The 11,251-nt window shown below is 44.8% G+C and overlaps 1 protein-coding gene across 1 annotated transcript; it reads left to right on the forward strand.

Moving 5' to 3' along the window:
* The first annotated feature begins 591 nt into the window (after nucleotides 1–591).
* On the forward strand, nucleotides 592–10,365 carry MRPS33 (mitochondrial ribosomal protein S33). Its single transcript, XM_025982201.2, has 3 exons — nucleotides 592–728; nucleotides 5,494–5,728; nucleotides 9,405–10,365. The coding sequence occupies exons 2-3, from the start codon at nucleotides 5,514–5,516 to the stop codon at nucleotides 9,508–9,510; spliced, it is 321 nt and encodes a 106-aa protein (XP_025837986.1). The 5' UTR covers nucleotides 592–728; nucleotides 5,494–5,513; the 3' UTR covers nucleotides 9,511–10,365.
* Nucleotides 10,366–11,251: the final 886 nt, after the last annotated feature.

An 11,251-nucleotide genomic window follows, 5' to 3' on the forward strand; every position in this document is an offset into this window, starting at 1 on the left:
TGTGGCCTGCCTGACAGCCGGTTTAGCGCGGAGGGAAATACAGGAATTCTACGCTCTGCGGAGGAGTCAGACAGATACCCCATCCCTCCTCCCTGAAGAAGCTTCCGGGCCAGCGGGGAGACCCACCGGCGGCCCAAATCTACCCTGATCCTGCGAAAGGGAGTGGAGAATGGCCTTCTACAGATGGTACTAACGGACCACTAGAGGAGGAGCGGGAAGGGGAACGCGAGGGCAACGGCCTCCCCGAGGGGCCGGAAGACCCTTCAGCCCCAAGTCGGGCAGTGCCCCCGGAGCGCGCCGAGGCCTCAGCCGGATGCAAAGGGAAAGAAAACAGGAAGAAAGGAGGAGCGGGGGGGGGGGGTGCATTCCTCCTTCACTACGTAGCACGCGCATAACCACTACGGAAGGCAGCCCTGTGGGCATCTCCCAACAAAACACACTCAGCAAACCCGGCAAGACGTTCCCGTAGGGCGACGGTCTCCGTAAACCGCCTCCGCCGCTCCGCCTACGCGGCGCACGCCCCTCACTGCGCAGGCGCCAGCGATGACCTCTGCGGCCTCCGAGCGAGAGCGCTAGTAGTTCCGGGTTCCCCAGCGCTCCGCTCTAGCCGCAAGCTTCCGTTTCTCCGCTGCTCTCGGTGGTAGACTCCGTCCCGCGGGAGCGTGGAGCCGGCCCGGGGGGCGGGCCTTCCGGGAGAGGGGCGCGTGGGAGAGGAAGGTCGCGAGTAGGTAAGGGTGTCCGAGAGCTTGGGGGTGACGGGGGTGACGGGGGTGGGGGTCGTTGGAGAGGTCCCGCAAGGGTCTCCGACCGTCTAGAGTCCCCAAGAATAAGAAGAGGCGATTTCATTATCAGCCAGCTCGGAGGTCTCACACCGCCCTGCAAGCTGGGTGACCCTTTCCTGCGTGAATTGGGGACTTGACCGAACGCAGGACGCTAGCGTAGCTTCCTCTCCGGCGCAGTTCCTGTCTTCCCGGTTAGGGAGCGAGCGCGGCTCGGTTCCTCGGCTCCTCACGCGGCATTTCTGCGCCGTCCTGGGGGGGGGGCGGGGGATGCAAATTGATTTTGTTGCCAGTTGGAAAAAAAAAGTATTTGCGGGTGCCTGGCTGGCTCGGTGGGTAAAGCGTGCGCCTCGACCTCGGGGCCTTCGAGCCCCACCTTGCGTGTAGAGATTATAAAAAATAAATAAATAAAATGCCGTACCGAGGCGAGCGCCGGCTGGCTTGACACCTGCTTCAGCACAGGCAAGCGGGATCCGGCCAGTTGCAGGGGATCGGAGGCGTGGTCGTTGGACTGAGTCAAGCGGGCCATAGGTTCAGAGCCGTTCACGTCCCTACGACCCAGTGGAACGATTAGTGCCAGACTTTAGGAATAATAAAACATCACGTTGAGGTTGTTTTTCCGTGAGCTACGTGTGCAGAAGGTGTGGGTTCCCCGAGGCCTGATGAGTAGGAGGCACCCACCCTGCACCTGAGTTTTGAGGTCCGCGTCCACGCAGGGAGGCGTCTGCTTGTTCTCAGGTCGGAGGTGAGGAAACCCAGGCAAAGAACCGTCACTGCTGCAGACACGACGTCGCCATCAAAGCGCAAGAGTCCAGAGCTGGTGCTTTCCGCTAACCAGTGGTTTTCTGAGAAACTAGAGAAAGCTCCCCACCCCCCCCACCCCCCCCACCCCCCGCGTAATTTGCGCACAGACACACACAGGCACGCTTCGTACCGTTTTAAAGTTCCAAGGGATTCGCTGCGCTCAGGGATACCCAGGTTAGGAACTCCAGCTCTTCAGCTGCCCTTTTCTTTTCTTTTTTTTTTTTTTTTTTTAATTTTTTGTTAACTTTTATTTATTTATGATAGTCACAGAGAGAGAGAGAGAGAGAGGCAGAGACATAGGCAGAGGGAGAAGCAGGCTCCATGCACTGGGAGCCCGACGTGGGATTCGATCCCGGGTCTCCAGGATCGCGCCCTGGGCCAAAGGCAGGCGCTAAACCGCTGCGCCACCCAGGGATCCCTAGCTGCCCTTTTCAAAGGAAAAAGGCAAAACTAATCCAGAGCCAAAACTTGAACTTTCAAATGCACCAAACCTATCCTAAAAATCAAAGAAACTTGCCCTTTTATGCCAAAGTAAAAAAAAAAAAAAGCATTTTCTTGTGTGGGCTTAACATGTCTTGCTCCAGCCCAGCACATTTGAAAATAGATGTGTGTGTGTTTTATTTGTTTATTTATTTTTGCTTAGCATTTCCCACTCCAGTTAATTTTTCTTTATTCTGTTTTCTTAAGATCACATTTAAGGAAAAATGACGTTTTTAAGTGACTGTCTTGTACAATGAAAATTCACTGATGTAAATTATTTGCCTTTAATGTCTTGAACATAATCATTCTTTTATTTTTAAGATAAAATTGGAAGATTGTGTAAGGATGCATACTGGGTCCTGAAAAATCCTAAGTAAGGCTCTCTCCCCAATTAAAAAAAAGAATTTAAATAGTAAAAAGTGACCATCTGATAGTCTTAGGACCAGTATTTACGGACAACAGAACTGTTTAGCTGTTTTAGTCTGTGTTAAAAGAAAAGCATACCAAGCTCCTATGCCTTTCTTCATCAGAGATATATGTCTGGTCTGTGGAAGGAGACTACAAAGCAGTAATTGATAATTGTTATAATCATTTTCAATTTTCTTCTGTTTGGCAAATGGATCTTTATTACTAGTAAGGGATTCAGGTTTGAAGAGGCTTATTTCCTTTCTCCATCATAAAAGTTTTAGGACTTGGATTTTGTGGTATAACCACGTCCCAGTGGATTCTAATGAGACCTCGTTACTTCTCAATGTCCCAGTAATTTGCTACATTGCAAAGTGGGCCTGCACAGAAGTTAACATCCTGTGGTGGTTTCAGTGATCACTTATTTTCCGAAGGAGTCCCTTCCTCTTTGCTGTCTGTCAAGTTACCAAGCTGCTGGTCCCCTCCCTTGTGTTTCTCTGGCTGTCAGTTTTTATAAGTAAAGATGTCATTCCAGGGATTTAGAGGTTTAACTGCATGGAGTGTGTTTCTCCTGATGAGATTAGATGAAGACAAGGAATAGGGGGCACCTGGGTGGCTCAGTGAGTTAAGTGTCTGCCTTCGCCTCAGGGTCACCATCCCAGGGTCCTGGGATTGAGCTGCACATCGGGCTCCCTGCTCAGTGGGGGGCCTGCTTCTCCCTCTGCCCCTGCTCATGCTCTCTCTCTCTCAAATAAATAAAAATCTTTTTAAAGATGTATTTTTAAAAAATAAATAAGGAAAAGGAATAAATAACTGTGCCCGACTAGATCATATGAACCCCAAACTTAAAAACACGTTTAGGTTTTTTTCTTTTTAAGTTACCCTTTACGGAGTGCGACGGCTTTAACTTATCCCTCTTATTTCTAATTTATTTCCACAAGCTTTGTTTCCCAAAAAGGAAAGTCAGATTTAGAAAACCACTAACTTTAACCCAGCCAATAAATGGCAGAGCCAGGATGCAAACCCAGGCCTCAGGACTCCATGCTGCCTCTTCATTTAAAAATATAAGGTGAAGGAATTCAGAACACATAAGTGAGAACACTGCAACAAAACAATAGTTTTGACCACCAAATAACTGATTGTGAAAATACCGTGCACTTGCAACAGAAATCTGTTTAAATGCCATTATAGCAATTAAGCAAAAACAAAGCAAAGTTGACTAAGAAACCATTATTTTTAGTTTTGTTTTTTTAATCTCATGTTTGAAAAAAGATAATTTTAACTGAAGGGAGAGAAAAAGTAAAGCATACAAAGACACTGTAGCCTCTAAAGGCAACTTGCAGGTATCTGCAAGGCACTGATTTGTTACTATATCCTATTTATACATTAAACTGTTAATGCCCTTTTTTTCTCATTGATGAAACTATAACCCTACCCCTAAGGAGGCAGCCCAGCCCACTCCTGCCCACACAATGGAGCTAGAGTTGAGAAGGAAGTGAATCTGAGAATGGGAGAGCTGAAAGGAAAAGGAGGGAGCAAGGCTTGTAGGTGATCTCCAGTTTGGAGGGACAGGGAAGAGACCCTGGATCCGACAGTTTTCCCATTGCTGGCCTTCAGATGGCACTATTGGCTCATTTGGTTGGTGTTCAGATTGTTAAATGGTTTGAGATTGACATTCTGCAGTTAGTTTGAGGTCAGCCTCTGTTCTTTCAATGCATCTAGAAATAGACATGAAAAATTCCTTAATTTAAACACAGGTTTTGGGTTTGTTTTTGTTTTTGTTTTTGTTTTTCTTGCAAGAGTTATTTTGAAATTTACTTGGCCTCATTCTTGTTTGGGTTTTAAGATTTTTTTTTTTAATAGTAACTCTGCACCCAACATGGGGCTTGAACTCATGACCCCAAGATCAAGAATCACGTGCTTTACTGACCGAGTCAGCCGGGTGCCCTAGAGGGTCGGTTTTTTTGTTTTTCAGTTTTTTTGTTTGTTTTTGTATATTTCTCCCATTGTACTTTCAGGATAGGTCTATGCCTTTTTTTCTGTTTATCAATTCCTTTTCATCCCCACAGAACTGTCCCAAAAGATGGTCTCTCATCTCAAAGGTTCTCATCTCACTACAAAATTTCACATAAATTAGCATATCCTGCCAGAGGTGACCTCTACATCTGGTCTGGAATGGAATGAGACAGTTATTTCACCAACAGCATTCCTGATTTTCATGTATTGCCCATATAATTTTTGATATATATTAGCTGTAATTTCTGCTTATGACATATTATTCTTGTACTTATTTCAACATTCTGTGCCTCTAAAGAAAAAGTTACTGTTTTTAGCTAATGACTTAGCTAGTATGCATTAAGACAATATAGAAGATGGAAGATAACCTTATAACCTATAAGTCCTTCTATTCAGGAATAAAATGAATCTTAAAGAGCTGCTGAGCTATCTCTGTTTTGTTTTTCCCAAACGGCTCTCAGTCTCTAGGCAGAATTCAATCCAGCAACCTAGAGGCTAAATGACCTCATAACTCATTAGCAGTTCTCAGAGCCATCTGGAGCCCTTGAGGAGAACAGTGTTCAAAGGGCTGATAATAAAGACAACAGGATAATTATTTCTCTGCCATGATTAAACCTTTATATGGCAAGCAGTCAGCATTTTTATTCTACAGATTGCTGAGATGGGTGTTTTCTAAAGGTATAATAATGCTGTGGTTGGATAACTCACTTGCCCATCCTCATCTAGCCTACAAATGGGTAAACTGACTATCAGTAAATAACAGAATGGTTTGCTGTAAAAAGGGCAGCACAGCAAGGCAATAGTATGGGAACATCAAATGTAAAAATTAGAAATGGAAAGCATGTAAAGGAAACAACCATTTGGACTGTGGATATTTCTCCATTCCAAGGCATGCCCTGCCTGTCACAAGACTGATTCACATGTGGCTGGCTGTTTTTATTTCTAAAGTGTTCATTAGATAATCTTGGAATTTCATATACTAACCTGTTTATCTTCTCATTTCCTGTAGGGCCTCTTGCTGCTCAGGAAATGTCTTCCCTTTCAGAATATGCCTTGCGCATGACTCGTCTGAGCGCCCGGCTGTTCGGTGAAATTGCCAGGCCTACTGACTCCAAATCAATGAAAGTGGTGAAACTGTTTAGTGAGCAGCCTTTGGCCAAGAGGAAGGAGACTTATGACTGGTATCCAAATCACAACACTTATTTTGCACTCATGGGGACACTACGTTTCTTTGGCCTCTATAGGTAATGACAAAGAACACAAATAGTAACCTGTAAGAGATTTTTTCCAGTAGATTAGAGAAGGAAAAAGCCTTTTTTATCCTTATAGTTTTGTGGTTCTTATATTCAAGCCCAGTTGGTTCAGGTTCAAAGGCACAGTTTTGAGGGGGAAAGGCTTTTAAAATACTCATAATGGACACACTGAAACAAAAAAGGAAACTTGTACTTAGGGAAGACATTTTAATTATGTCTAAAACTGGACTAACATTGACTAGAGACTGAGCTACAGATATGTTTATTTATTAATTTAAAGGCACTCTAAAGGGATGCAGAGGAAAACCTGGACCCCACCCATCCCTGCTTTGTCCCCACAGGCTGCCAGAGCAGCAGGTCCTCATTGGTCAGATGAGGAGAGTCCCTGCCCCAAAGCCAATCTCCTTCCTAGCCGGTTTCTGGGAGACTCCTTTCTCTCCTAATGGCAGTTTTGTTGGTGTTCCTATTTCCTTCTACCTTCTTCTGGCATTTTTAGTATGTACCCTTTCTGATATATTAACTTAGTCTAAATGAGTTGTAGTTCAGCTTTAATAGTAATATGAGCGGGCACCGGAGTAGCTCAGTCAATGGAGTACCAGGCTCGACCTCAGCTCAGGTCTTGACCTCAGGCTCCTGAGTTCAAGCCCTGCCTTGGGTTCCACACTGGGTGTGGTGCCTACTTAAAAGAAAAAATTAAAAAGAGTAATATATGGATCACATAGGTTCTTCATACCATGTGATATGTTAGTGTATGTATAGGAAATGGTGCTCAGGACTATTGCTCTAGAAAGAAAAAAGATCAAATACCTACATGGTCATTTTCTTTAAAAGAAGTCTTAATTACCATAGTAATACATGCCCATCATAAAAGAATTCAAACAGTGCGTAATAGTGTAAAGTTAAAATAAATCTACTTTTTGGGGTGCCTGGCTGGCTAAGTCGTTAGATCTTATGACTCTTGATCTCACGGTTTGAGCCCCACATTGGATGTAGAGGTTACTTAAAAATAAAAGACCACTGGGTAGTGGCTCAGTGGTTGAGAGGCATGATCCTGGAGTGTCAAGATCAAGTCCTACATCAGGCTCCTTGCATGGAGCCTGCTTCTCTCTCTGCTTGTGTCTCTGCCCCTCTCTGTGTCTCTAATGAATAAGTAAATAAAATCTTTTAAAAAATAGAAATCTACTTTTTGAGAAAATGTAACATGTTTGAATTGGACTTGTCTTAGGACAGCAATACCAAAGTTAATTTGGGACTATTCACTCTAGTATAATAAAATTGATAGTTCATTCCACGTAGCTAAAAATTGGTACTTTCATCTATCCAATGGATATATATTTATATTTAAAGATTTTATTTATGTGACAGAGCATGCACTAACTAGCAGGGGGAGGGACCGGGAGAGGGAAAGGGGGAAACGCAGGCTCCCTACTAAACAGGGAGCCCAATCATGACCTGAGCTGAAGGCAGACACTTAAAACTGAGCCACCCAGGTGCGCCTCTGTGGATATATTTTTAAGATATATTTTTTAAGTACCTTCTGTGTATGGACACTTATCTGAGCACTAGGGGAACAGTTGAGCAAAATAGAATAGATTTTTTTTTTTTTTTTGAAGATTTTATTTATTTATTCATGGGAAACAGAGAGAGAGAGAGGCAGGCTCCATGCAGGGAGCCTGATGTGGGACTCAATCCCGGGTCTCCAGGACCAGGCCCTGGGCTGAAGGCGGCACTAAACCGCTGAGCCACCCGGGCTGCCCTAGAATAGATTTTCTTAGTTAATATAATCGAGATTAGAATCCATGACATATTTTGAATTTCTGGAATTGCTCTGGGGCTTTCTCACTATTAGTCTGGGCTCAGAAAATAAAAATTAATTTTATTATGATCCAGAATAAAATATCACTAGAAAGCAGATCTCCTGAGTAGAAATTATAACCCATAACAAAATCACATTCAACTATTTTAATATACCGGTTTGGTGCCACTCTCCATTTGTTTGAAAGATAAAACCTTGACTATCTTTGGGGATGGGGTAGCATTTAGTGTTCCATGGAAAAGCACAATTATTTTCATGTATTTAGTCACTAGTTATGGTAAATGGTGCCTCTAATGGAAGGCCTCCTGTGGCATCAGGCAGAATGAAACTAGACAGTCTTCAGTAGAGAAAACATTACTCTCAGACCTGCAAATAAGGGAGGGAGGCACAGGTTCTCCTGAACACTCAGTCACACAGGTGGTTGGGTTTTATCATCACAAAGACTCCTAGCTTTGGAGCTGTCCCCCTGGTTGAGGGTTGACGGGAATGGAGGAGGGGGTGAAGAAGAGAACAAACGTAGTGGAGGAATAAATGATGGATATGCCATGAAGCTGAGTGTGCTGTGGGGAAAAAATAGGAAAGCCGTCTGAGCAGGATGAAGAATACTCCCAGGGACATGGTGGGTGGGGAGAGGATAGGTCACAGTATTGACCAGGAGAGTCAAAGTCAGCCTCTTTCAGCAGGTGAGGTCTAAGCAGAGGCTTGAAGGTGGTGAGACAAGTGGGATCTGGGGAAAAACTGTTTAGGCAGAGGCAAGAGCAGAGCAAAGGCCCTGAGGTGGGAGTTCTGACGTCTTCAGGACTAGCATAGGCGGCAAAGAGAGTGGTAGGGCCACAGGCAGATCGTGAAAGGCTCTGAGGGCCATGACAAGGTCTTGGCTCTGGGTGAAATGGGGGAACCGTCTGTGGGCCTGTGAGCAGAGGGTTGATGTGATCTCTTATAATTTAGAAGCATTACTCTGGCTGCTCTGTTGAGAATGGATGATTTGGGGGCAATCATATCTAATTCCAAAGAGGTCAGCTGTATCCATCATGTTCATGGAATGAACAGTGTACCCTACAAAACCAGTCTGTTTTAAAACTACCTAAGGAGTTAACAGTTGGGCCCAGCACATCCCCTCTTATTTAATTTGTATGCCATTACTATCCACACTTGACAGGTGAGGAAACTAAGATACAGAGAGGGCAGGTCACATATCCAAGGACACACAGCCACTCAGTGGGAGATGGAGCTGTGATTTGAACCCAGGTTGAAATGGGCTCCAGACCTTACATATTTAAATGCTACACTGTTTTAGGTATTTAATCTTAGGCAGTCTTCAGCTTGCCCCCATCCGGATGTTCAGACAGGGCATCTCTAAAGCACCTGTCTTTTGATTTGGCTTCCTTCCGAGCCTTTCCCCAGCAGCCTTTTTGTGTGGATTGTCCACAGCCATGAAGGCAGCTTCCTTCAGACCTCTTCCCCTTTGTGGTAGGTGCTAATTCCTGGGGCTCTCAGGGTCTCTGTGTAGCTGTTGAAGCTGAGATCCACTTTCTGCTTCCCTATGTTCAGTCTTAACCATTCTAGGGAAATTTGGGGTGATTAACATTGTGTCATAGTTGCATAGACTCACATGGGCTGGCCTGGGAATGTCAGTTGCTTGTGAGGCATTGTTTCTATGAGGGGACACTGTGATTTGGAAATGAACTTTTAGAACACAGCCCCTGTGTATGCTGGGGACTCCTTGTCCTTTCTGTTCCCTGCAGAAGTCAAGGCCCAGTTACCAGAACAGCTAAAGGGAACCATGCTAGACGGGTCTGCTTTTCCCATCAGGTAGATATACTAGCTGATTATTTTCCCTTCTCCACTCAGAGATGAGCATCAGGACTTCAAGGATGAGCAGCTGCGTCTCAAGAAGCTTCGTGGCAAAGGAAAACCTAGGAAAGGAGAAGGGAAAAGAGCCACAAAAAAGAAATAGTGCTGGTCCATCAGAAGAGAAAAGTTCTTCCTCAGCAGCTGACCACAGAAGAAGGTGTTTTTATCTTTCTACTTGCTGGAGGAGTGTGAGCTTCCAAGACTGAAGAGTATTTGGAGGAACACGATCATTTCTGTGTTGAAGTCCCATTCAGTCGAGTTGTAGCTGGTTCCTTGGACACTTTCTAATTCTGCAAAGTTATTCTGGCTTTGGTTTTATACTGTGAGGTTTACCTCTTTCTCTGGAGAAATGAATGCATAGGTGGTTAAAGACAGACTCATTTGGGGTGGGAATGGAAGGTTGGGATCATGGGAGGAGACTCGTTAAATGAGCATCATTACATCTCCCCAGGATCCCATTACACCAGCCCTTACCTCTGCCACCCCTCTGGCCCTTCAACCACTGTCTCCACCACCAAGCTCACAAAGTTTCTGAACTGTCCACGTCTCCTTGGAGAGTAGTATCTACTGAGCTAGATTTGGGGGAAAGGCTGTACCTACTAAGAGAGTACTGAGTGTACGCTACCTGCTGTACATAAGGTACTGAGGCCGTAGTAATACCATGGTTAGCAAGAGAAAACAGTCCCTACCTCATGGAACTTTGAGGCTTGTGTGAAAGATTAATATCATTACATAAATAAAATTGTTTAAATGCTACAGAGGATCCCTAGGTGGCTCAGCAGTTTAGCACCTGCCTTCGGCCCAGGGTGTCATCCTGGAGTCCCAGGATCAAGTCCCACATCAGGCTCCCTGCATGGAGCCTCTTCTCCCTCTGCCTGTGTCTCTGCCTCTCTCTCTCTCTCTCTCTCTCTCTCTCTCTCTCTCTCATGAATAAATAAATAAAATCTTTTAAAAAAAATGCTACAAAGGAAAAATCTAGACTTCTGTAAGAGCATGGACCAATCGATGGCTCAATCCAGAGATAGCAAGAAGCCCAAACCTGGGAAGTTTAAGGAAGGCCTCCCTAAAGAGATGGTGTTTAAGCTGAGCTCTTAAGGATGAGTAAGACAAGAGGGGGTGCCTGCCTGGCTCAGTAGTAGAACATGTGACTCTTGATCTCCAGGTTGTGAGTTCAAGCCCGACTTTGAGTATAGGGCTTACACACACACACACAAAATTACTGGAGTGCCTAGCTGGTCTAGTCAGAGGAGCATACAACTCTTGGTCTCAGGGTTGAGTTCAAGCCCCATACTGGGTATAGAAATTAATAATGGAGCAGCCCAGGTGGCTCAGCAGTTTAGTGCCACCTTCAGGGCCTGATCCTGGAGACCCAAGATCGAATCCCATGTCGGGCTTCCTGCATGGAGCCTGCTTCTCCCTCTGCCTGTGACTCTGCCTCCCTCTCTCTCTCTGTGTCTCTCATGAAAAATAAAATCTTTAAAAAGGAAAAAAAGACATTAAAAATCTTAACTTTTTAAAAAATTTTAAAGATAAAAATGATGGGAAAGGTGCACAAGAAAGCATCCTGTTCAAGGAACTGAAACAGAGCACTGACTATGGGTTTCACCCAGAAACAGGCCAGACCCTGAAGGATTTTGCAAGTTCTTTTTTTTTTTTTTTTTTTTAAGATTTTATTTATTCATGAGAGATAAAGGCAGAGACACAGGCAGAGAGAGAAGCAGGCTTCATGCAGGGAGCCCAATGTGGGACTCGATCCTGGGACTCCAGGATCATGCCCTGGGCCAAAGGCAAACGTTCAACTGCTGAGCTACCCAGATGTCCCTCTTTTTTTTTTTTTTTAAGAT

The sequence above is a fragment of the Vulpes vulpes genome, chromosome 7, assembly GCF_048418805.1.
Source record: "Vulpes vulpes isolate BD-2025 chromosome 7, VulVul3, whole genome shotgun sequence".
In the NCBI taxonomy this organism is placed as follows: Eukaryota; Metazoa; Chordata; class Mammalia; order Carnivora; family Canidae; genus Vulpes; species Vulpes vulpes.